Consider the following 27,660-nt stretch of genomic DNA (forward strand, 5'->3'; position numbering starts at 1 on the left):
TAAGTTGGCTCTTTTCATATATTTTTCAATTGCCTACAGATTTGACATTTTCTTTTTGATTTGAGTTTTGGAGGGTGGAAGATAATAACTGGAAAAACAGGCTAAGAAAAATGGAACCCATGACTTTCTTAATATAATACAATGTCAAAATAAGGCAGCTTCGTAAGACATTAGGAAAGTGTGGGGAGTATTTTGACTTTGCTGTTTTCAGATATTCTGTGGTCAAGAGATTTGTGACATGCTAATGCATCCTGACTTTCAGTATATTGCAAGATAAGGCCTTTTAAAACCATAGACCAGAATACAGAATATGTGTTTTTATTGAAGTCACATGTTTCCTTCATCAAATACAATTCACACTTTAAAATAAAGTATAATTTATGAGTGCACCTAAATTCTTCAGAATAGACAGATGGCTTCTAAACAAACAAATAGAGGGGTATGGGGTGGTGAACCAAAAAGAGCACCAAGGATTAGTCTAAGGCTGAAATCTTAAAAGCACTTACATGTAGGGCCTTGAATATAGTGGTTCTTCTGAGTAATCATGCATGGGGTTATTCTGTAAATTATAAACTACATCCTGCAGACTCACTAAAATAATACATAGAATAATTATTTATGAACACACATAACTTGAAACAATAAAAATAAAGTTTATGTCATAATGTATGTGTTCATGTATTTTCCTAACACCAAGATTTCCTCCTCTCTATTACAATTAAACAAATCATGCAAAAGCACACATGGAAGAGGCAAACATCCATCAGGAAGATCTACTCACACTCGATTAAAATGAATGGAGTTGTTGCACATGAGTCATTTCTTCCATTCAGCTATATAGGCTCACTTTTGAAAAAAGGGTAAAGAAAAAAAAATCTAAAATGCATACAAAGATGCTGTATGCATTGGGTACATGCACAGGCAAAATGGATACATATGAAAAATGTACATAGAATGCATACTAATTTCTGTGCAGAGGAAACAAACATTCCTACAGAACCAGGACTGAACAAGTTTGACAGTGGAAAAAAACGACTCTCAACGAGATCAAGCTTGCCAAATACACTGATTCCTTGCACAGAATACGGTTTTTAAGAACATCTTTTTTAAAAAAAACCTACTAAAATGATAATCCCTTAACAATGGGTCTGCTTGGAGTAAGGTGAGTGTGGATTGCACAATGATAAATACATCTATAAATAATCGTTATTTTACTGTGTAACTTTCAAAAAAGCGACATAGATATTCTGGGACAAACTAGATGCAAAAGGATAATTCACAACTGAATCTCCTGCACTCTATGGTTTTCTATGGTTAAAACAGCTGTTTGTGTGTGATGTTAAGCAAGGATGAATAAAACCTTTCCCTGTGTGCCACTTCTCTGACTTAAAATTTCTGCAATTAAATCACTTATGACATGGAGAGGAGAAAGGACAGATACAGTACAAATGCCTCTGTTTGCCTTTTGAGACAAGTAGCACCAGAGATTATCACATGGGGGACAGCACATCATTGTCCTGTCCCTGTCCTGTCCTTACAGTGCAATCACAGGAAGGACTTTCATATGATGTCATGCTTATCTGGACATTGTCCTGTCCAGAAAGTGCGGGTGACAGTGATCATATGAAAGCCTTTCAAATGACGTCATGCTGGTCCTGTCACTGTCTTGTCATTGAAGTGCATTGCCCCAGTATTTTGCATTAATGAGAGTTCGCCTTAATGCAATGCTGCTTCAATGACAGGATAATGACAGAATCAGCACTATGATATGAAAGGTTTTCATATGATCCTCCTCCATGGACAGGATAAGGACGGTAGAGTGATCATGTCACTATCTTGTCTGAGTGTGATAACCTTAGAGGAATTTTTAAGTTTTGGGAATGATGGAGATAGAGATAGAAAAAAAAAGTCCAGCATTGTGGCCCCATTCCAAGATGCATCTTCCTCTCACTCCAACTATTTTTGAAAAATCTCAAAGAAAAACACTTTGTGAAAATTTAGGGTGTGGTACTATGTCACATTTTGCTGGGCCATCAATAAGTCCCTTGACTCCTAGAATTGCATCAAGCTGGATTCTTGCCACTGCTTGTTACCCACCCCCAAACCCCTACTTTTTAAATACAAGTAAATATGTAAACAAGTGCACACAAATTTACACACACACACACACACACACATACATACACAAGACTTGATTCTGGGCCGCTTGAAGTTGACAGCAAAGTTGTCCTAGACATGACCATCACAGATTCAGGCTCTAAACTAGCACAGCAATACATGGAAACCAACATTAGGCATGGTTTTGGTCAGATGTCTATTAAAACCAACTTTCTGAGGAGTCAGACTGGTCGCTGAAAACTCTTCTGCACATGTGAGAGTTCTCTTGGTGAAGGGGGTATTCAGAACCCTCCAGCAGCCTCACTTTTCCTTTCCGGGAGACATAGTGTTTTCCAGATGGTAGGTTTTCGTATTTAGTTACATATTGCCTATCAAAAACAAGCAAGCAAACAAACAAACAAAGGAAGATCATTATATGGTGGATCACCTGATACGCCACAGAAAGTATCTTATCCTTTGAGTAACCCTTCTTTAAAAAGCACCCAAATACAGAAGTTAATGATAGACATTTTGCCTGTCCAGCATCTTCTGTAGCAGGTGTGGGCGAACTGTGACAGGACAGGGGAATAGCATTCCCAACTGACTGGAAGTAGTGTTTGTTCCTTGCAGCAGCTGATGAGAATGGAGATGGTGAGATCTTCTTCAGTAAATTCTTCCTTCTCGTTCCCACAGGCCAATGAGATTTTCACAGGCTTGCAGAATACATGGGAAGGCTGGCCAAGCAGGTAGTGGCTGGAGTGGTGGGGCAAAACTGGTAAGAGACTTGTAGGAGGTTTCCCTCAGGTCTGCTTCTTACTTAGATATCACAGGCTCACTTTGCCAGTCTGCTGGGAAAATTCATCTCATCCACTTACCCTTCTTGGTTTTAGATGTTGCTGTTATTTCTTGCATATTTAGTTGAATTTACTTTATCACAACTCTAAGAGGTTTAAGCATCAGCCTGGATATAAAATTAGTGTCGACAGGACATGAAAGCCTAATGGAACAGGTCAGGGGGGTTCTTTAAGGGGCCTTCGGGGAAAGGTGAATGAGGTCACATCCAATGGAGGCTCCACTCCATTCCCAGGTGACAGAGGTACCACATTGTGGCTTCCACCCAACTAGATAGATATTTCTGCTATCCCAATGCAACCCAGCGCACAGGCTGGGATTTGACCTTCATTGACTGGCTGTTGGGTTGACTAATGTTGGATCTGGACCCCTGCTTTGGCCAAGCTGGCTTAGTTGTAATCATTTCTTGCTCAAGTGAAAGCCTTCCTTACTGCTGAGTTGTTGGAATGTAATTCACATTAGTCCTAAACTGGAATAATAGATAGTGAGGGATCATGGAAATTGTAGTGCAATAATATTTACAGGCCATACATTCTCCTCTCTGTCTCAGAGCCCCCTGTGGTCCTAACCCAAAGTTCACATACTCCTCAAAATAATTTATGAGCCTTTCATAGGGAATTGGTTCAGATCTCTTTCAAGAACAAAAACAAGTGGAAGGCACAGAAAGCAAAACCTAGAGAGAATCAGACTTTTAAAAGGGAGTCTTATTTTTTTGGTAAGCATTGGTTTTCAGATTAATCCTCCTTCTTCAAGGACACACTCATGAAAAGACATCTACCCAAAAATGGTTGTAAGGTGATTTACCCTTTTCACAAGTGTATCTTTGACCAGAGAGATTATCTCTAACAGACATTGGTCTTATCAATAAAATAAAGACTTTAAAAAAGAAGATTGTTTCTCTGGTAAGATCAATATATTTCTTCACCAACCATGAAACAATTAAGGCAGATGTTGCATTGGACCCTTTGGTTGGTCCTGCCACAATTAGCAATGCCCAGGTAACTGCAGAGGCATATTATATTATCCTCTTCATACCAAAAGGCCATAGGGTGCATCTGAAGGATACAAGCTTCCATTCAGTGGAGAAGCAAGGTTGTGCCCCTAACCCCAGCAAATGTGGAGGGACAAGTTGTCCCTCCACATTTGCTGGGGTTAGGGGCACAACCTTGTGGAAAAACCACAAATAACAAAAACAATATGTTTTTACCTGAGAGAACACTTCTCTAGGAATCTTTAGGTCCTTCAGTGCAACTTTGTCGTTAACATCTGCCAAACACTGACCACAGAAATGTGCTGGAGGAGCTACAAATGCCTAGTGAAGTGTTCTCTCTAGGAATCTCTAGGTCCTTCAGTGTGACTTTTGGTTAAAGTTGACCACAGAGTTGTACTGGAGGACCTAGATATGCCTAGAGAGAACATATTAATAAAATCCATGAATAATCAAATCTGCAAAAGTCAAAGCCACCAATGTAGAGGGACGAGTGTAATAACCCTGAGACCACTCTCTGCTAGATAGCTACTTGAGGAGATGATGGAAGCATTAAACCATACTTTTTCACTTCCTGCACTACCACATAATAGGTGTACCCTTCCTACTTTCCTACCTGAATGGATTCTCAGTTCTGTCCATCTGTATGCAAACTAAAAAGGGATATTGTGAAAACTGGACAGTGGTGATCACATCCAGTGTCGCTTCAATTTCAGAACTGGTTTCCATGCCAGCCTTCACAAAAGAGGCATCTACAACAATGTTGCCAATGACTGCCAGAGTTCCCCTGCAAGGAGAGATGGAGAAACAAGGAGAATGTCAGAAATATTGAAAGGCATTGTGAGCACCTGAATACTATTCCCCCAACAATCACCCATATTTTTTAGTAAAACTGCACTATGTCATGATGACCAGCAATTCATGCCACTGGCCATACTTCCATTGCTTTCATGATTTTGGGGGTGGGCTGGGCAAAAAATAATCCTCCCAGATGATATATTCTCGATGCCCAACATTTTTTCATCTAATTATTTTTGTCAAAAAAGGATCTACATTTTCACCTGTAGGCATGTGTATAGGTGATTATGTTAATGTAGGTTTGAATGGGATAGAAGATTTTAGATGATTGTATTGTAAGATGTATTTATAAATATTTTTTTTAAAAAAGGATCTACATTTTAATGACTGTTCAAGATTTCTGTGGTTACACTGTATTTAAAATTCCCCAATCTGACAAAATCATTCAGTGCATTTTCTTTAATTATATTTACCGGGTTTTAACACTGGTTTTGGATTCTCGGTACCAAAGGCTGAATTCCATCCCTCCTGAGACATCAATGGCAATGCCTCCCTGGAATTCAGTGTTGCAAATCAGACCAGATTGTAGCTGAATTACCTATAAGCAGAAAGAAGTGCACAATTAATATCTCTTATTGTCTACATTGCATAGGATATTCCTGTTGTGGCCCCATATCTGTAAATGGAAAGGCAAACATGAAACAACTCTCCTTTCACGTGTTGCTGTCAAGAAATGTACTACAGACATCACTTACTGAAAGCGTATTGGCTTGTTTTGTGCTGTTCTGGAGACTAGGGGGGGAAATCAATGGATAGACCAAAGATTCCACTTAAACATTTAGAAGAACAACTTGAATGTAAAAGTTGTTTGGTAGTGAAATAAGACTGCCTCTGAGAGTGGTGGCCTCTTCTTTGTTTTTAAACAGAGATTGGATGTGCATTTTTAAGAGTGCTTTAGTTGAGTATTCCTTCATAGCAAAGTGTTAGACTAGTGGCATGAGGGTGAAAATGTGGCACTGTGGTGTACATATACACACAGCTGAAATGGTCATTGGTGTATGGTGGTGTATGATGCAGGAGCATAATTCTTAGACATGAATATGGGATTTTCAGGGTGGAAAGTTTGGAAGCCCTCTCAACTCCGTTTCCAATAAGCCACGAAGAACATATTCATCTCAGAATTCTTAAATGAAGCAGCACTATCTTACTCATCTTTATTCCAAAATAAATCTAAGTAAGTCTGCACAGAGGTGCACTGTAAAATTATAGTTCCAGTTTAAAGTACAATAAAATGAAGCACACCCATTCTTTGTTTCTAGTATGGATTAGGTAGAGAGCCCACTCTTTTCCTTGACCCATTGCACAGTGGCAGCTGGTGGCTCCCTTGTTCAGGAGAGGTTGTGCATCCACTCAAGTGGCCTGAAGTACACCTTTGGTTCTCATTTTTAATTGTTAAACAGTACAGAGAGGTTGAAGGCTTTCATGGCCAGCATCCATAATTTTTTGTGGGTTTTTTGGGCTATGTGGCCATGTTCTGGCCACACAGCCCGAAAAACCTACAAAAAACTATAGTAGAGAGAGGCCTTGTAATCTTTTCAATTGTTGTGTGGTTGCCCTTATTGGCAGTATGTACTGGGCCATGGCTATGTTTCTGAATTTTGCCATCATTTGAGAATGTAGCTAATAGTGCAAAGAATATAAGGTATTTTAAAAAAAACAAAGAAAGAAACAACAAACAACAAGCATGCATCCAATCTTATACCACCTATTGTGAGCATAGCATACTGTAAGAAGTGCCAAATGATTTCCCACATAATTCGGCAAGAGACCCAACTTCATGGTCAAGCAGGAGGTGACTGCTTTCACTAAACTTTATGCCAAGGCTGGAGCTCACAGCTGTCAGAATATTTTACAGCTGGACTGGAACTCCATCTCACAGAGTCAATTTTGGAAGTGATAATAGCCCAGGGTCAGAGCAAGTCATTTCATTTCAATGCTGATAGACAGCCAAGATTTTAAAGTTCACACAGCTGGGAAATCAGATTAATGATATATATAGCCACCCTACAGAATATAAAACAAGGCAAAATATGGCCCCAAAACTGATGCAAATTTATTTAGAAGTAAACCCTACTGAGATCTCTTAAGTCCATTGGGGCTTGTTATGTATGTGCCTTCATGTTGCCTGTTGACTTATGAATTTCAGAGCATTTTCTTAGACAAGAAATATTCAGAGGTAGTTTTGCCAGTTCATTCCTATGAAATATACCCCACAGCACCTGGCATTTGTTGGTGGACTCCCATTCAAGTTTATCCCCTCTCCCCCCAAAAAACCCTTAGATTTTGCTGTTGTTGTTTGGCTTCTGTACATGGCATTATGTCCACTTTGGCTGACTGGAAGGTAGGTCCACAGACTGACATACATATGCATCCTAGAACTACTTATGAATCAGCACAGTAACCTTTCATAATGATCTCTTGCAAATCAAACATTAGTCACAACACCACTGCCTATAACAGCAGAACATGCTGTAGATGCTGTAAAGAATATTGGCTGAAACTGAATACAAAGTTAGGCACACTTAAGCCCACTGCATTTAACAGCTTTAAGCATCCCTATCTCTGTATTGGATTTAGGCCATTATGTACAGTTACTTATTTAGTGCTTACCTGTGAGTAATCTGTCAAGAGGATGAGTCCTTTTACAACATTTATGGGGTCTCCAGTTGCTGAGAACATTTTAGACATTAAATCACCATACCCTTGGAAAAAGGTGACTGGACGAAGCTGAACATCACACACAATTGCTGACATGCCAGCAAAGGATTCCAAATCTTCTTCACCTTCATCTGCAGATGCAGCTATTATAGATTCCAGGCCCTGAGCCTCAATGACCACCTATAAGAAGATAGTGACACATTGCTTGTTTTATAAAGGCTGCCCAATTACATGCTAGGACAACCTTTCCTCCCAGGCATGGATTACAACCTAACTTGACTAACTTTGGTGTAATCGGCACCGTAGAAATAATGCAGTTTGGCACCACTTTAACTGCCATGGCTCCATCTTATGGAATCCTGGGATTTCTAGTTTGTCGTGGTACAAGAGCTTTCTGGCAGAGAAGGCTAAATATCTCACAAAACTACAGTCCCAGAATTCCATAGCATTATGGAATTATGGAATAAGAAAAGATCTAAATTCAATCTTCTCTTAAGCAATAGCATTATTGCATCATTCAGAAGGCCTCAGGTTCAGTCCTTTGTATGCCCATTTAAAAGGATCAGATTATGGGAAAGACTTTTGCCTGAGACCCTGGAGAATAGGTGTTAGCCAAAAACAACCCCCCCCCCCCCGTTCTGTGCTACATGGACAAACAGATGATCTGTTAGGAAGTTCCTTATGTTCTCAATTTGGGTGTCATGCCCCTACCAACATCTATACCTCTGACTACCTTTGCCCACCACTCAGGCAGAAGCAGTGTTCTGGCTCTCAGTTTAGCATAACAGTCTTGCCAGATTGCAACTGGCCCAAGTTGAAGGATTAAGCCCTTTTTGAGGAGTTGTTACTCCAGCAGTGCATGAGACTTACCTGGTTGGCATGCAGCTTAGCAAAGTTATTGAAAAGGAAGATATTCATGTTACTTCTTCTTAAGATGCCAGAGCCAGAGTAAAGAATGTCAAGGCTATATGTAGATGTAACATCTTGGACACCTTGATTAAGCAGAGAAACAAATCATAATGACTCTTTTGGGGGGAAAACCTGAGCATTGAGCATTAAATCTCCTATCTAGTGTGTTAGTCACATACGTGTTAAGTACCCAGAAAAGGCCGAGGAAGAACCCATCTTCGAGAATCGATCATAGTTATGAATTACCATGTCCTTCAGAGCTCTGCGGATCATTTTGCTGAAATACAGATAAGTGTCTTTAATCAGCAGCAAATTACATCAGGCATAACTTGTATTGTATTATTCTTTCAGCATTCATTTTGTAAATGCAACATTCTTGACCATACAAAGTTTTTAAAAAAATAAATAAATAAATGATCAGATAGATGTATTTTACTTTCAGTAATTAAATCAGAATTGTTTTATTTGAATTGTGTTCTGAGTTCTAGTTTGTAGACTGAGTGGGTAACTTCAAGAATGTAGGAACTTTGGTTAGGTACAGAAATTATCTGGATACAGGAACAGTAAAGGAATAACAGATAATAAAGGAAGAGCAGATATTAAATATGGTTTTGAAAGATAATGATGGAAGGAAGAATATATTCCCATGTACACATGTCTACATTTCTTCATATACCACCTTGTCACAAATTACTTGCCCATATCCTTTAATTAGAATGTAGACAAATGTAACAGTAAACATGAATAATGGATTGTTTGTCAGAGGTACAAAACTGGTTTCTCTGTACAATATATACTATCATATGGGAAACTGGGTCCCCATGATTTATGAGGGTCTCATGCTCCCTTTCAAAATATTTCCAAACCCTTATCTCTTATAAATTCATGTTTTAGCCTAAATCCTAATGTTAGTTCCAATTAGGCAGTACACATTGAAATTATGGAACTTGCATAATTGTTGCCTTGCCAAGTTCTCATAGATTCAATGAATCTGCTCTATTTAGGACTAATAATTGGCTTCAGGCCTTTGTTTTCTTTCTAAATGAAATATTTAATAACTAAAAATAGAAAAAATGCAGCAGACAGAATGAGGAAGAAAATGACATCACAATAGGATTGACAGGTGAAATAAGGAACAGGGCTCCTGTGCCTTTACCAGCTGTACAGACAAGGCATTTTTAACAGGTATTGCTTCTCATATAAGCAGTACCTGCTGGAATTTCTTCTTCTGCACAACCATTAATGGGGTAGGAGTCCTCTTTACAGTTGTCAATTTAGGATCATCCCAGACCCTGAGGTTTCCGGACCAAAACCTGAGATCTAAAGACAGCCTCTGGTGATGTCATTAAGCATTATGCATCAAAAATCTAATATAGCTGCTCACAGCCTGTCATTGAAACACACAGAGAAAGATCACATTTCCATGTTTTCAAATTAAGAGAGAAATTGCAAAATGAAATGAGGAGATGATGTCTTCTCATTTACTTGGAAAGACAAGGTAAGAAACACTGGCTTCTAACCAGAAGGTGGATGCAGAGTAGAGTGCAGGTTGAGTTCTGGCCTACAACTGGGAAAGAAGGAAGAAGGTAACTTGGCAAATACAGAGACCCTTTGGAGAGTTTTTGCAAGTTACAGGAATAAATCCCTTAGGCCTTGACAATTATAGCAAGTTGCTGCTTTAATAGCTGAGCTGATTTCCACACAGCCCTTTGCTCTTGTCTTTTGCTGTGCTCACCAATACTGGAGAATTTGCATTCTTGTCTCCCACCTGGAAATAAACCATGGAAACTGGAGACTCAGGGCCAGGCCCTGAGATCATGTAGCGCTAGCCCTCTCCCTTATATCACCTGGCAACCCTACATCACAATTGTAAACAAAATAGGGTAGCTCATAAATAGGTTTTAATTGCTAATTGGCAGAAATTCCCTTAACCCTTAGCAGTAAATGCTGGAGCAGAAAAATTATATTTAAGCTACAACCCAGTCTTACACATCTTGGTATTGTGTGACATTATGTGGAGGCATGCATGGATACATAAATAACAAATGAAATTTGATATACCTGGCAGGCATTTCAAAATGCAGAATGTCCTGGACTAAGGAAAGCATGTACTTATTCATTTCCAGTGGCAGCTCTCCAATCGAGAGCAGGAGATTTTTAACTTCCATGAACGAAGGGTTGTTGCTGAAGATAATGGCAGCTGCAGTGGTGCGTACAGTCTTCTCATGAATTTTGCGGTTCTGGTGATAAATCCTGTTCATTGTTTTCTTCACCTAATTGTGATACAATCCAAGTCACTTACATTAGCTGATACAGAATAAGCAGAAGGACAGAAGGACGGTTGCTTTTTTAAAAACTGCTATCACACAGGATCATAAGGTTAGAATGTACTATGTGAAAGATTCTCTAGCACCGGCAGGTTTTTATTTTTATTTTTACCTCATTGGTAATGAAAGAATAATCATATCTCTGCAGAGCAGTAGCAGCAACGTTGCTAACGGGCCCTTCTCCTGACTCCGCATATTTCAGAAGCACTGGAATGGCTTCAGGCAAAAGGGCATTCTTCAGTGCCAGAAGATAGATCTTCACATCATCAGCTTTTTGTGCTCTGTTCAAGCCCCCAAATATCAGTTTCTTGGCCTCCAAAACAGCCTAGAAAGAATATATTGTTTTACTGAAAAGTATTTCATCCATGCATGAGTGTCTAGAGAAAAACTGGGGAAAGTTGGCAAAATAGGGGTTTTGAAGAAACCCAGTATTCCAGAAATCTATACCCATACAGAAATACATGCAAACATTCAAAGAGGGCATCACTGGGTCAGATTAAATTAGTGATATACTCAGTTATGTTATTATTATTGGATAACTGACTAGGGATTGTAGCCAGAGTCATAAGACGAATGCAAAGCATCAAGTAGTTTCACAATTTAGGGCATCTGTGAACCGTATTTAAATTGAAGAACAAATATTGTTGCTGCTGCTATAATTCAAGATTTATACATAGCACTAACACCATGCTATGGCACTGTTCTGAATATGAAGTGGCATCATCCCCATCCTTGAGGCTTAACAATCTTCAATGGATGGAAAATACTAGATGGTTGGGAAAAAGTAAGGAGTTTATCACACCTGGAAAAAATGGAAGTTTAAAATGGTAAGAACCCATTATTAACTCATAGTTGCACAAATGGTTTTCACATGCAAAGTGCAGAATCTGAGATCAATCTGCACTTGCATGCAAATGCGCGAATGGCTTTCACACGACAGGACCAAATCTGCCTCCATCCCAATAATAAAAGTGTGTGCATCCCAAAAAAGCAATCAAATGTGCATATGATTTTCATACATAAACCACAACAAATCTGTGTTTGTGTGTGTGTCCCTGCCTTCCCTCAGCAGCTGTTCCTTTAAGAGCCCTGGCTATGGGGGCTGAAGCTGGAGTCAAACAGACATACGCAGGAAAGAGTGAGGGAGAACACAGCCTTTTCTCTATCTCGCTTGCTCAGTCCTTGCCTTTGCCTCAGTAGCTGTATCTGTAAGAGCTCAAGCTAGGAAAGAAGGCTGAAGTGATCCCAAAACTGTGCCCTTTAAGGGATTTGGGGATTCAGACAAGCATTCTGAGGCAAGCATTCATTCACTCTCCTCTCTCTCTCTCTCTCTCTCTCTCTCTCTCTCTGCCCTTGCATAAGGTGCTTGTTTTAAGAGCTCTGGCAAAGAAGAAGGGTGGGTATTTATTTTACTTATTCTGACACACTCCCCAAAGAACAATGGGAAATCTGACATCAAAGGCAAAAACAGGGAGAATCCCGTAAACAAACAACAAGCAGCTTTCACACTAAAGCAATTCTGCAAATAAATAAATAAATAAATAAATAAGTATTTTAAAAAAGCAAATTCGTGAATGAAATGGATTTCCAATATTTTCTAGAAAATGCTTATTTCCTGGTTCATGTCACTTTCTTGTTGGATTCTAAGTGGTTTGCGCACAGCGTCGTGTGAAAACCATTTGCGCAACTGTGTCTAATACACTGGATAACTGCGGGTTCTGACCCTTTTAAACTTCAGTTTTCCCCAGATGATAAACTCCTAAGAGAGTCAAAGGTTGACAGAATGAGGAAGAAGGAGAGAGAAGAATTTTTTTTTAAAGGCAATTACAAGAAACAAGGGAAATAGGAAGGCTGTTCCAGGTATATGGAGCAGTATGGAAGAAGGCACGGGTGGGCAAAATGAAATAAAACAGTGATGTGATCTACCTCAAGACAGGTATGTGATCACTACTCTGTATTTATTCCCACACCATTTTCTTTAAAATTACATTTTTAATATTTTGTGGAAATTAAAAAAAGAAGAAGACAGAAGCAGCTGGAGAAAAACATGAGAGGAATGCAATTGCAGGATGATATTTGGGTAGACACACATACATACTCATCTCAATAAAGTTGTGTGAATAAAGCAAGGTGATTGCCAGACAAAAAAAATCTTGTATGGAAACATTATTTAAATTGTTCTCAACAACCAGGGTGCTGGTAATAAAAGGAAAAAAAATACCTACAGGCAGTTTACAGCCTCCTCTGTCACACAGCTTTTTGATCAGGGCGCCAGTAATTATAACAACCATTTCTCGGATTTCGCTGCTCCCAATCTGACTGTTATATATATTCTGTTATATAAATAAAAAGAAAGAAGAGATTGTTAATCTCTACCATTATAACAACCATTTCTCCCTAACTCTCCCAAATCCCCTCAATCCTCTTGGCTGTCTTTATACTTGCTTCCATCAGCAATCCATGAGTGTGTGATCACAGAAATGGGAAAGAAACATATTGTATTTGTATTGCTGTACAAAAATACCCAGTTTGCATCCCTCAAGACTGTGAACAGGACATAATACACCTTGACTCAGAATACGTACCTTGGTGAGGCGTGTGATACACTTCAAAGAATAAATGCACACAAAATTATGCATATGTTTCAAAAAATGTGCACCACTAAAAATACCTCTGTGCACAAACACTAATGCACCTTGGTAAATGCAAAAAGTGTATACATTACTGTGTGTGTTAGAAAAATAAAGATATTTGTGGAAGTGTTTCTGGGTGTGTCTGCACACTCAAGTCACCTGTCAATTTATGGCAACACCATTAATTTCATGGAGTTTTCTTAGGTAAGCAATACTCAAAGATATCTCATCAGTGCCTTCCTCTGAAATGCATTTATACTCATAGAAGCATAGACTCATAGAGTTGAAAGAGACCACAAGGGCCATCCAGTCCAACCCCCTGCCATGCAGGAAAAAATGCATGCAAAAATATGCACCAGTTACCAAGGTGGGGTCAAAGGTGTGTGGAATTTTTACAATCCAGTTTGAAAATGGGAATGGGATTTAAAAAGTGCTGCAAAACTGAGAAACTGAGGCGGGTTACAGACGCCGAAATGCAACCGTCTCCCGCTGCTGCTGCTTGCAGCGGCCGGGAGCTGCAGCGGCCAAACCGCGCAGGTCCCGGAAGCTCCGAGGAAGGAGCGCGGAAATCGTGCTCCTTCATGGACCCTGGAAAAGACATCGCGAAGCGCTAGTCGCGCACTCATGGCATCACTTCTGGGGTGCGACGTGCAGATGCACAGCATCCGCTATGTCAATATGGCGGCGGCCGTGTGGAAAGGCCACCACCATTTGTTACGGACTCTGTCCATAATAGGAGTAGGGGCGTCTGGAAGAGACGCCCCTTTTTCAAACTGGGACGTCCTGAGGACGTCCGAAATGGCGGTTTGTAACGTGCCTCAGTAAGAACAATGTGAAGTCAAAATGAAGTCTTTCTTCATTCTCTGAAGATGCCAGCCACAAATGCTGGCAAAACATCAAGAATAAACTCTTCTAGAACATGGCCACATAGCTTGAAAAACCCACAAAAAACTATCAGTAAGAACAAGTTTGAGAGCTTTTTACAGCCTTATTTGTCCCAAAAAAAGGTGATGGAGTTACTATCAGAAGAACTGCAACAGATCTGCTAGATCAGAATGGAATAGAAACAAATGGGGTGCCTTCCTATCGGCCACCTAGCCTACTGCTTAGCATGGTACATGTGAACTCTCAGGAGCAAACTACATATAATGTTAATATAATAATAATAATAATAATAATAATAATAATAATAATAATAATAATAATAATAATAATAATATGATTTGTATTTTCCTGCCTCTCCCTGCGGATCGAGGAGGGATTACATCAATAAAATAACACAGTACAGATATAAAATACAATCAATAAAACACTGACATTATTATTAGTTCAATAAAATAGCTAAAACATCTACAACATCTAAAACATCTCGAAAACATACATCATAACTAAAAGTGAAGCATTTTATCTTAAAGATCTCCTATAAGGGGTCTGATGGATAAGCCCGCTGGAAAAGATCTGTCTTAAGTGCCTTCTTAAAGGCATCTAAGGTGGTGATAAGATGGATCTCTTCTGGTAGGCTGTTCCATATTTTGGAGGATGCAGTGTAAACGATCTATGGGAAGTTGATGTTAACCTGGGCTTGTGGTATTCTAATAAATTCTTCTCAGATGTTCTGAGAATGCGGGGCGGATTGTGTAGGGAGAGGTGTTCCCTCAAGTAACTCAAGTAACTCCAGCCACCATCTCAGTATAAATAGATACAATAAAAATAAAAATACAAGAGATTTCCCCCTAATGTTAAATACCCTAAAGGCACCAGATTCTATTTAATCTTGGTAGCTAAGTAGAGTCAGCCCTGGCTAGTAGTTGGATGGGGGACTGCCAATGAATTCCAGGAACTGTAGCTTTATTTCAGAGGAAGGAACTGAGTATTCCTTGGCTAAGAAAACCCTATGAAATTCATGGTGTTGTCATAAACCAACAGCACACACACACAGTGCTAAATACCATGCTGAGGGTGGGCAGGGGAGATAGACAGGGATTGTGGCTGGCAAAAGACAGCTTTGATCTCTCTTTCTATAGACTACAATGTTGACCATAGAGCCGATATACCATCCTCCATCTAGGATATAATTTGTAAACTTTCCACTAAGGGATTGTCAGTCTTGTTGTTAATGTATTGCATAACTATTGTTTTCATTCACAAGTACAAACCCTTGTTATTGTCTTTACTGAAAACAAGGCCCATTGTTGACTTCCTAAAGACTCTTACAACCCAGCCTGAAGCATGCATATCCTATAGCAAGCCCTGCTCTGTTCAAAGGGACTCATTTCCAACAAGTAATTACGTAATATTTAAGCTTTATACAGTATTGTCAGAACTACACTTCCATTTCGTTCATACAAAGCATTTTCTCAGCACAATCTTTTTTAATTAGGACTTTACCACATGAGGCTGGAAAGTGGAATTTTAACAGGACAAAAGCATCTTTGGCTGGTAGTTATTATTCAACATAATGTATTTCCCAATGCTGCATTGCATTTCATTTGTAATGCACCTTTTCATTGACAGTTAAAACCAATCAATAGGCTCCTAATCTCATTGCTATTCCATTGCTGCCTTCATGGTATAGGTTCCTTCCAGTGTAGTTCTGCTTCTCAGACAATCAAGTGGTGTGAGTAGGCATGATTTTGCTCCTCTCCTCCTTACAGGGTGACCAGACATCCTAACCACAAAGGAGGACAAGGCACCATAAAATGTAGGACACTGAAGAAAAATGGAGGAGGTGACCAAAGAAAAGCTAAAAACACTCATATAAATGTAAACCCATGCTCTTAGATATGCTCAAAAAGGACATTTTGGAATTCTTCCTGGAGAGAAAATTGAAATGTAGGACATGTCACCCCGCCTTCATGCAGTAATCGCACTGCCAACTGCTTAGTGAAGCCAACTGTTGTGTCCACATTCATCCAGCAGCTGGCTTCGGTAGGCAGTTGGCGGCTGGGATCGCTTGCCCCTTCCCTTCCTCCTGAAGCATGGGGCTGCTGTGTGAATGTGCACATAGCAGCCCCATGCTTTGGGAGGTGGTTGGCAGCCACGATTGCTCACTCCCCCGCTTCCTCCCATTAGTAGCGTTCGCAATGTGGAAAACAGATCACACAATCATGAATCACTAAAGCGTTATCATGGAGGAAAGTATGATAAGAAATGATACCAAATCAGTATGCTTCCATTCTTAAACTAGCATGAATATGGTGGGACAGCAGGCTAGTTTGAAAAAGTCTTTAGAGCAGTGAAATAAAGTGTGTTTCCTTTATTATCATTGGCACTTACAATTAAAGATTTAAGTAGTAACTCATTTGGGTGAGAAGCAAACCCGCAAGCATAGAGGAACCGCTCCTGGAGGACAGATGCATTCTTGTTTTTGAAATCCAGAAAATCCAGCATGGCTTCTAGAGAAGCTGAGGTCTGTGCAGAGGCTATAGCATCAACTAACTGGGGACTGGAAAGCAGAACAAGGCAGCAAAATAAAATTTTAAAAATCAGATTTTTTAAAATTGTTTAATCACGTTTTAACTTTTATATCTTGTGGGTTTTATTTATTTTTATAAACACTAAAAACACATAAAATAATGATTATCAGATAACAATTCAAACATTTATACAAGCTGTTGCCATTTTTTTATCATTATCATTCCTTTTCAGTCAGTGACTGCCTATCTTTTAACTATAATTACCTAAATTCTGTACTTCCTATGATTTATCTGATTTTGTAAGACATTGTTTTTGATTATGTAAGACATTGCAAGTTTAAGATGGATGCGCTAAACTAGGGGAGTTCAGTCATGGAAGCCCACTGGGTGCCCTTGGGCAAGTCACACTTTCTCAGCCTCAGAGAAGGTAAAGGCAACCCCCTCTGGACAAATCTTGCCAAGAAAACCCTGTAATAGATTTGCCTTAGGGTTGCCATGAGTTGAAAATGACTTAAAAGTAGATAACTACCACCACAACAATGCAGCCCAAGGGCCACACTTTGTCCACCCCTATACTAGTCATTGCAAAAGAAGTTGCCAGTAACTCACAGTACTCCCACATTTCTTTCACTTCGCAGTATCTGGAGGATTTCTTCTTTTGAAGCTTTTCTTAAATTCTGAATAAAAGACAAAAATCCTCTTACAGCATCAGCTTTGGAAAGATTTTCTGGTTCCAACTGTTTTCGGATAGCTTCCCAATGCTGAAAAACCTGTCAGAAAAGGACACAAGATTGATGTACAGTAAATCATTTGTACTGGTTTATGGATGCAGTTTGGGGTGTTGTTTTGTTGCCACTGGGCAAAAATATTAACTGCCCATAATTCAACATGAATGGAAAAGAAATATTCAGTTTTAGCATGAACAACTTTATAGCATATCAAGTAAAAACTGACCACCTGATCCCTCCATGGTCTCAGCTTGCAGCTTGTTCCATTTCTTCCTCAGAATTCAAAAGGTGCCAAAGAAAAAGTAAACATAATACAACCAAGAAACCTGTTGAGGGGAATGTGCTTCTAAATGGGTGCTCAACAAGCAGAAGAAGACATGATTCTTTCTTAGAACTTTTAGTATTATAGTTCCCTGAATCCTGCAGACAGAATAACCCAGTGATGGCGAACCTATAGCACACGTGCCAGAGGTGGCACTCAGAGCCCTCTCTGTGGGCATACATGCTGTCGCCGTAGCACAGAGTTTGCCAGAGTTTCTTACTAGAAAGCCAGAGGGACGTGGCACTTTGCAATAAATAAGTGGGGTCTGGGTTGCAGTTTGGGCACTCGGTCTGTAAAAGGTACACCATCACTGGCATAACCCATGCCAGCTAGGGCATTTTAGGAGTTATTATTATATTATTATAATCCAAATAAAAATATTTTCTAAGGTCTAAATATGCACTTCTTTGAGAAGTCAGGTCTTCTGTATTTCCTAAGGTTTTTAGTTTCTGAACTGCTACATATGCCCAGAATAGTACTCTTCATAATACTGCCATTTGTTTTCAATGCTGCGACTTTCGCTTGGTTTGTATGCAATGTTTAATACTTTGTTAAATATATAATTTATCAAGACGAACAGGATACAAATACATAATAAGTAAAATGGAATGGAATGAAAAAGTCCATGTCCCCATTCCTCAAAATTGCAAGCACCAGAGAGGGACAGAAGCAAGTCCTAAATGTGTCTTAAAGTACATTTCCCCCTTTATTTTCTAGTATATTAGTGAAATGCATGGTTGCTTATTGGTCATATAGGGAAATACTATAGGAAAAAGTACACTAAAGGCACAATTATACCATAGCTAAGGACAACCTGATCTTCACTGAGGTCTATGTATGCTTTAATTTTCTGTCCTAGCTCTGCTCACCATACACATCATCATAATGCCAGGCATTTGGCTTGCAATTTGCATCTCTCATATCCTGTATTCAACTTCTTTGTAATATCAATATGTGAAAACTGAATGTTATTTTGATAGTAAGTTTGGACACCAGCAAAAATGCATACAGACAATTAGGAATGAGAAGAAGAGGAGGAGGAGAGTTATTTAAGAAGTGTATCACTAAATTAGCAGCAACCAACAATTTTAAAAAAGCAGATGCCAAAAACTGGCTAGAGACATGGGTGAACTATTAGATGACAAGAGTGTCAAACTTTTAACAATTTTATGCAAGCATACATCATATGTTCCTCATCTCAGTCGCCTGAGCATGTATTGCTGAGACCAACAACAGTAAGCACTAGCTATAGTCACCACAGATTGACCTACACAGCACTTGCTTTGCAATTTGAGGCCATTTTAATGTGCATCAGATCCTTGGGTATCCATCTGTTGTTAGTGCATCTGGCACTTGCTCTTCCTGGAAGTAGACCAAGTCTACGAAAGCTTACACTACCACTTCTTTCACACAGTTAGTCTCAAGGGTGTTATAAGATCCCTTTGCATACTAATATTCCAGTCTAACATGGCTGTGTCTGAATTCTATGCATATGCAACATAGCCCCAGACTTGCTTCTGGATTGCCAGATCACAGTAATTTGTACCAGCCTTCCCTCATCTCAAAACTGTTGTCATTACTTTAAAATCCTACACATTTACCAGAAAGTAAATGTTACACCCTTGAAGACAAGGGGTATATATGTCTTCCGAGGAAACATATATAGGATTGGACTGCCACTCTTCAACAATATTTTGATTCTTGCAGTGCAATCTTAGGCATCCTAATGCAGAAGTAAACAAAAAAGCTTCCTCCTCGGTTACATTTTATAACATTTCAGCCTTAGGATCTTTAACTCTACTAATTTTCAGAACAATGGATATTCTGTAATGTGGCTTTTGAGTTCCCCAAGAGGAAAACATATGGTTGCCCTTTCAAACAACCTCCCTTAGATAAACTGAGTGAGTATTTCAGCCTGTGCTTTCACATGCCTCCACTTCTGTTATCCAGTGTTATCTATAGCATTCATTGGAGAAAGCTCAGCTGTTCTTTCCAGTAATGTTTATTGCAGGCCTCCTAACTGGGAAACCACATCAACGCCAGCTCAGCCTTTGCTAAAATATCCTATCTGCTGCGTAGGGTCAGTGTTATTAACATGATGCTATCCACAAATAGCACCAGGACAGGACAGAGTTCATCTTACCTGAGTTGTAAGTAAATATAATTAGTTAATAATGAGTGAGATGGAGGCTATTTCCTGTGGATCAATGATGTGCAGAGGTGTGTTAATGACCCAGGACACAGATGGAGACACTTAACTTCATCTGGTCATTATTGCATAGTACTATTGACATTCTAACTATAGAGTAGGGGTGTGAATCATGTGGCACAGTCAGTCCTATTGGACTGTAACTCCAAGCAGCCCTAGACACCATAGCCAACAATAAGGCATGCCAACCACATCTGGAAGACTTTGCTTGCCAGCCCTCCTACAAAAATTCAGAACAACTTTCTGTTTATTGTGGAAGGATAAATGGATTCACCACGGAGCAACGCAACTTTTCATGGTGAGGGATTTTTTTTTAAGACAACTGGGGTTACATAATAGCTAAGTGAATGAGTTAAGTCCTACTCGCTAGTTCAGATTATAACTTAATCCACAAACTCACTAGATGGGCATGAGCTACCTCTCAGTCCCAGATCTTTCCTCCATCTGCAGTATGAGGATACATGGAAATACAGGAGATGCTGCCTGAATACACAAGCCCAAGCAAACATAATGGTTATTGAGAATAAAGACTATACTTAGGGAGCAATTTGGAATGTGTAAAATATTCACATAGATTTCCTTATGAAGCTTTACAACAAGAATTGGCAAGATCTATTGAGGGTGGTGTCTTTGCCTTCCTCTGCCTGAGAGAGTGTGACTTGCCTAAGGGTGCCCAGTGAGTTTTCATGCCCAAGGGGGATTTGAACCTTGGTCTCCAGAGTCATAAATCCAGTGCTCAAATCTATATATCACACTGGTATATACTGGTTCTCTAGCTTTATGGAACCAATTTTTTAAAGGGCACTTTTGCTGGGAACCTGAATGTATTTTAGCTGCTGGCTTAGTGTTAATATTTATTATTTTGGTATCTTTTGTTTGGTTAAACTGATTGTATTTCTTATTTTTGTTGTTTAATGTATTTTCAATGTTTTTATATTCTCTTAAAAATGTGTACCTTATTTTGACATGCCATACAGCCACTCATGGAGTGGAGCTAAACCAACCTCCCTAGCTTTCTAAGAACTTGACAGCAATGAAACAAGTGAGATAGAGATGACAACTCAGAGCAAATATGACCGAAAACTACCTACAGTGGGGCAACAAAGATAGCAAAAGAGGCTTTTTTTGGCTGCTGTCATTGCATCATCACATAACCATCACAAACCAGAGCTGTTTCAAATGGTCAAGGATCTGTTACAATCATGCCTAAAGAATTGAGTGGGTAAGGGAATGATATAACAACAACAACAACAACAATAATAATAATGGCAGGGTCACAGTATGCCTAAAGGAGGCTGTTGCAGGACCTCTTCTAAAAAAACTACCCTAGATCCTGCTATACTGGATAATTACAGGCCAGTCTCCAACATGCCATTCTTCGGCAAGGTACTAGAGCATGCAGTAGCTTCTCCAGTACAGGGGATCCTGGATGAAGTCGATTATCTAGATTCATTTTACTTTCATTTCAGATCCAGTTATGGAACAGAGACAGCTTTGGTCACCTGGGTGGACAAACTACACCAAGAACTGGACAGGGAGAGTGTGTCCCTGTTAGTTCTTCTGGACCTCTTCTGGCTTTTGATACCATTGGCTATAGTATCCTTCGGTGAGCCTTGGTGGGGTAAGGCTTGGAAGTATGGCTCCATTCTTACTTGAAGGGGCATTTTTAGAGGGTAATGTTGGGGGGTTTCTGCTCAACTTCTTGGCCATTGGCCTGCAAAGTCCCTCTGTTTCATTTCCTATGCTATTTAACATATACATGAAACTTCTGGGAGAGTTTGTCTGGAGTTTTGAGGTCTGGTGTCACCAGTATGCTGATCATGTCCAGCTCTATTACTTCTTTCCACCTAATTCTAAGGAAGCAGCTTCTGTGCAAAATCAGTGCCTGGCAGCTGTGATGGACTGGATGAGGGCAAACAAACTGAAGCTTAATCCAGACAAAACAGAGGTGCTCCTCATCAGTTAAAAGTCATCACTTCCAAACATGGCATTCAGAAAAAGCAAGCTCAGAGCAACTGAGCCACACCATGTGATCTTGACACGTTTTGGTCTGATGCTGCTAATTTTCAAAAGTGTGTCCATTCAAACATACTTCTTTCTTGGTTGCAGTCAAATGCTTGGCTTGGTCTTTCCCATCACCACACACTCTCCAGGAATTACATCAGCAATCTTAATTCTAATTTCAAAAATCCTAAACAAGCATTTCAAACATCCTAAAGAAACATGAAGTTGAAGGCTTTCATGGCCAGCATCCATAGTTTTTTGTGGGTTTTTCAGGCTATGTGGCCATGTTCTAGAAGAGTTGCTTCCTGACGTTTTGCCAGCATCTGTAGCTGGCATCTTTACGACGTTTCTCTGAAGATGCCAGCCACAGATGCTGGTGAAATGTCAGGAAGAAACTCTTCTAGAACGTGGCCACATAGCCTGAAAAACCCACAAAAAACTATCCTAAAGAAACACTGAAACATTTTAGCACATGAAACATCACTGTGACTGAAAATTTCTGGTAAAGAATTACTAGGGACCTAGTGCGGGGCAGAAAAATTCTGACAACCTTTCTTATCTACAAATTTACGTGTGAAGGATAGACACGCCTTCTTGGAGTGAGTCTGCTATTTTCTTAGCATTTAGCCAACTCAGTGAAAACATCCAAACCAAATAGAAATATAAAGAGATTTTAGTTCAGTGTATGGACAATGCTATCTCAATATATTTAGAGAAGCTTTGTTCAGTGAAATGGGCAGACCTACTGTTCCCAAGGCCATCATCTGTCCAGTGAAACTTTGAACAGTCTAGAATTCTGAAATGTAGCTGCATTACTTATTTATATCTGATGTTATAGTTATGCTTCAGTTGTAGCAGAGCAAACTCGAGTTTGCATGGCTACAGTTACAGTAGCATCCAATTACTGGCAAGCAAGGCCGAAGTAGTTGGCATGGCCGCCTGCTGGAGACACACCCTTATGATCTTACTCCTAGAAAAGACAGGCATGGGAGTTATACTAGTTTTCCTTTGCTTTCAATTGTACTTTAGTTGATGAGAATCACTGTTGGTTATCCCAAGCTGCCAAGGAACAAGAGCTTGTAACTGATGGTTTAAGGGTGACTGCCATCAAAGAAAAATAATCAAGTGTACCCCATTTAAATGTTCACTTGCAGCTCAATACTTTGTTCTAGCAATCTTAGCTCTGAAGAAACAATTTATCTCTCTCATCTTCTTCTTGCTCCATTCACTTTCTCTTATATGTTTTTCCTTTCTAATTTGCAAGGTTGCTGGCAGGGACTCTGTGCCTCAGTTATGAGTTTTTTATAAGACTGAAACCAATACAGTAATTGTTTGATAAATAAATGAATAAATAAATGAATAAGGAAAAGCACAAACACTGTTGTGTAGACACAAAAGGTTTTTTAAAAAAATGTCTGTGTCCTTATGTAGTTGGTGGAGATGGATGAATTAGCACTTAAACACTAGGACCCCATACATGTCCAATTTAGAAGCAAGCTCAACTTAATTCAGTTGGAATTAATTTCAAGTAAATGAAATTACTTGAAATTAAGGAAATTAATTGCTGCTAAAACAAAGTCAGAGAGAATGAAATTTCACTATAAACTATTTTGCCTTGAATTACTAGGTCAGTTCCATGAATTATTCATTGAAATCACTGTTTCCCAGCTCCAAATGAGTTCCAAACAAACAAAATAGGAAACAATGGCATAAAGGAAAGATAGGATTTTAGCAAATACAAAGCCACTGTGTATGCACACAGAGATACTTAACTGCTATATACTATTATTATCTCTCCAGATACCATGCTCTGTTTATAGCTCTGTTCTTTTCATAGCACTTACAGTAAAATACAGTAACCAGTGAAAAAGCAAGAGTTTATTTACCAAATTCTGTTAGCTTTATCAAGAAAATCCTAGGCCTCCTTCCTTTCCACAGTAGGAAAGTTTAAACAAGGCAAAGCAGCTTTGCCTGGTGTTATCATGGTATCTTTGCAATTAAATTCTCCATTCACATGACTCGTGCAAATATTCAAAGACACCAGTAACCATGCCCATTGTCTCATGCCATCGCAAGCACCTTTTCCTTTGCACGTTGGGGTGTCATTTGGGGTTTGTGGACTGCAGTGGGTGATACCTTGGGGGGGGTCACTCGGTGAAATTGTGGGAAAGGACTGTCTTCCAGTGTGTACTGCTGCGCCTCTCCATGAATGGACTGGGACTCCACCCAAAGGAAGCTGGCTGGCATGTTGGGTGTCCTGGTTCACCTCCCTATCAGCGGCAAGAAAACCGGCCTCTCTTCCTCAGTGCCTTGTGCAACTAGTCATGACAGACTATTGGCCTAGCAGTTCCAAGCAGCAAAGGGGTCAATTGTCTAAGCTTTTCCCATCAAGGGCTTCAGGAGTCCACCCAGGAATTCCATATTGCTTCTCTCCTGTTTCACGGCTGGACCTTCCACACACACTATTTGGTTACCTACCATCATTTCAGACCCTGACAGGGGGGCAAACGAGAAAGCTCACCTGTGCATATCTCCCCATGAGATGAGTCTCAGATAGCTTCCACTTCAGGGGCTTTCAGTGTACAAATGCTTGGAGGCCGTTCCCTTTGTAAAATGCCACCTTGACCTCCTCCCCTTGGGATGTTGTGGATACACTAGGTAGACCAGAACAGCCCGGGAGATAAATAGTACCTCCGGGTGCTCCAGTCCACCGGCTGTTGGCAGCAAAGAGGGACAGTGGCCTAACCTACCCCTGAGGGACCATTGTCCTGGATGGGAGATGTGCCAGTGAGTTACTGCACTGAAGTGACGCCACTGTTTGCACAATAAAAAAGACAATTTAAATTTGTTCCAGCTGGAATCACTTCTTTGTGGCATATGCTTTGTCATCCTGCAACCCCTCACTTCTTTTGCCTTCTTCCTATTTTGCTGAAGTTCTGGTCTCATTTGCAAAGTCCTGTCCACCCTTATTCCCCTGCCTCATTTTAGCCACATTTTCTAGATAGCTTCTTGTTGGCTGTAGGGCTGATACATCAATAATGGCAAACCATCTGGGTCATCACACAAAATTACTCATACCCCTAAGACAAACAAGTCAAAGAGTATGCGAAAGACAGAGGCCATTATGTCACAGGGCTGAAGAAAACATTTCTGAGACGTAATGTGAATAGGTACATAAATTTAAACATGACAGGGCAGATTAACTTTTTCAAAATCCTGGAAGGTCTGAAACTATGCAAAGTATGTATGCATGTGTAGATTCTTCCAGTGTTTGCATGCCCTGAATGGGATCTAGTCTGATCTTGCAAGGCTAAATATGGTATCAGATCTAAATTATTTTTTATTAGATAGAGCAATATAATAGGGAAACTAGGTGGGGCATCCATTTTAATTTTTCACCTGCAGGACTTAAAGGCCATAATCAAATGTGAACACATTTGTAAAAAGTGTTGACCTTTTAATTACTTACTGAGGGACAATTTCTGCATTCATCTGGGACAGGCTCTGCCATGAGTGAAATGGCAACATAATTTGAATCCAGAGCTTTGACAATGTTGGCAGCTTGCTTCCCAGGCATCACCCTTGGCCCAGCTTCTGTTGATTTCAGTTCCATTTTCTGCCTGTATGCACACATATTGAAACACAGACTTAAATCTTGGTCTTAACCAAAGAAATATGTTCCAAATGATAGCAATTTCCTTATAATTACAGTTGGCCCTTCACATTTGCAGCTTTGACCTTTGCAGCTTTGATTATTTGCAGTTTGGTTAATATGCTCTCTTTGGGAATCTCTAGATCCTATGGAACAACTCTGCCAGAAGTTGACCATAGAGTTGGGCTGGAGAATAGATGTTCATAGAAAAAGCACTTCTCTAGGCATTTCTACATCCTCCAGCATGACTGTATGATCAACTTCTGGCAGCTGTTGACCACACAATTGAACTGGAGGACCTGGAGATTCCTAGAGAGGTGTTCTCATAGGTAAAAAGAATAGCATTTTTTTTAATTTGCGGTTTTTCCACAATCATCACTAACCCTAGCCAATGTGGAGGGACCACTCTACTGAATACAATACTTCATGCCAGTAGCTTGGATCATATTCTTCATCCCTACTAGAGTTTATTCAATTAAGCGATGGGATTTACCTATGTGTTGACTCAGTAGTCAAGAATTAATTTAATGGATATACTCTTGTTTGGACAAACTGATAAGCTTCAAACTAATGTTCATAGGTAAGGGCAGTAAGGCCACCACATTTGAAGCTATCTATAATGGAATAGTGGTCATAAGCACAGGGCATCCTGAGAAATTCAAGGCATCAAGAAGAACTCTTTAGCTCTACAGATCACTAACATCTTCAAACCACAACATCTGATTCTGGAGCTTATTACACAGCTTTGAAAAGCGACTTACCGCTCCTGAATTGAATTCTGATTTGGGCTTCATCCGAATACTATCTCATGGATTTTAGCCACCACTGCTGCCAGCCAGGAGCAGCCTGGGTAACTTCCAGCTAGAATCCGAGTTCAGCTGGACAATTTGCAAAAATGGAGCTTCCCAACTTTGCAAATCAGCTGGATGAACTCAGATTCTAGCTGGAAGTTGGCCGGGCTGCACCCGCCTGGCGGTGGCAGCAAAAATCCATGCAATAGTATCCTGATGCAGCCCGTATTAGAATTCAATTTAAGAGCAGTAAGTTGCTTTTTAAAGCTGTGCAATAAGCTCATCTGATATATAGACTGATCAAAATTAGGAAATACATATAATACCTTATGATAAAAAGCAATAACAAAATCCTATTAAATGGCTCTGTCATTCATACAATACAAAACAGTTTTTGAAGTATTTTCTTTTTGTGCTTTAAATTGTTGCATCTGTATCATCAATAAAAGGCAACTGGTTAGCTATAAAAGGGTTATCAACTGGATCTAGGAACCAAAGTTCTGCAAGTTAACCAAACAGGTCACCTTACTTTGAAACTACTTTTGCATCAACTGTTCGGTCAATGTGTGCATTTAAAACGTGATTTTCCTCTGCCCGCACAGATTTAATGAAGGTGTCTTCCAGCACATATATTGTAGCTGAAGTGGATTTTTTGCTGACATCTAAGAGCTGAAAAATAATTCACGTATTTTTATTATTTATGTAAATACATAAATAAAATGAGATCATAAAAACACACAAAACACACAACAACTTTAATATATGGCTGATATATACTAATATGTAGTTATAATATGCAGTTATAATACATGGAATAGATGGTACTCTCAATTGCTTTATCTGTTGCTATAGTTCTCAGGGTTTTTATTTTTATTTTTTACTAACAGATGACATTTTCCTTGTCATGTCACAAAGCATTCAGTAGCAATTCCCAGCCATGAGCAGCAACATGTATTCCTACTCAGAGGCTGAGAATTTAAAAATTTCAGGATACCTTGGAGAAAAAAAGACAACACGAAAAGGACTGCATGGTTATGTAGTTCTGATTTAAAGGCATTCCTCCTCCTTACTGGATGCTAAGATTTTTACTGGTAACAGTAAGATTTTTGGAACTTTGGGGTGAAACAGATGGACAGGAAAAAGTGGCTTGAAGCTGTCTTTTCTGAAGCCACATTGAAACTCCATCAACCGCACCGCCGGCTCCCAAGGCAGCTGG

At 39.6% G+C, this 27,660-nt stretch overlaps 1 protein-coding gene across 2 annotated transcripts in view; it reads right to left on the reverse strand.

Moving 5' to 3' along the window:
- Positions 1 to 302: 302 nt before the first annotated feature.
- The window catches only part of LOC121931155 (microsomal triglyceride transfer protein), a 46,155-nt gene continuing 18,797 nt past the window's right edge, over positions 303 to 27,660 (reverse strand). For both annotated transcript variants that reach the window (XM_042468560.1, XM_042468561.1), the window contains 13 exons: positions 26,974 to 27,113; positions 25,471 to 25,621; positions 17,348 to 17,508; positions 16,599 to 16,767; positions 12,915 to 13,022; positions 10,802 to 11,014; positions 10,424 to 10,635; positions 8,542 to 8,639; positions 8,324 to 8,445; positions 7,406 to 7,633; positions 5,209 to 5,333; positions 4,554 to 4,724; positions 303 to 2,486 (listed from right to left, as the gene is read on the reverse strand). In XM_042468560.1, the coding sequence (XP_042324494.1) occupies positions 2,318 to 2,486; positions 4,554 to 4,724; positions 5,209 to 5,333; positions 7,406 to 7,633; positions 8,324 to 8,445; positions 8,542 to 8,639; positions 10,424 to 10,635; positions 10,802 to 11,014; positions 12,915 to 13,022; positions 16,599 to 16,767; positions 17,348 to 17,508; positions 25,471 to 25,621; positions 26,974 to 27,113 (2,067 nt within the window). In that variant the 3' untranslated portion in view covers positions 303 to 2,317. The remainder of the gene's footprint in view (positions 2,487 to 4,553; positions 4,725 to 5,208; positions 5,334 to 7,405; positions 7,634 to 8,323; positions 8,446 to 8,541; positions 8,640 to 10,423; positions 10,636 to 10,801; positions 11,015 to 12,914; positions 13,023 to 16,598; positions 16,768 to 17,347; positions 17,509 to 25,470; positions 25,622 to 26,973; positions 27,114 to 27,660) is intronic.

This window comes from Sceloporus undulatus, chromosome 5 (assembly GCF_019175285.1).
Source record: "Sceloporus undulatus isolate JIND9_A2432 ecotype Alabama chromosome 5, SceUnd_v1.1, whole genome shotgun sequence".
NCBI lineage: Eukaryota > Metazoa > Chordata > Lepidosauria > Squamata > Phrynosomatidae > Sceloporus > Sceloporus undulatus.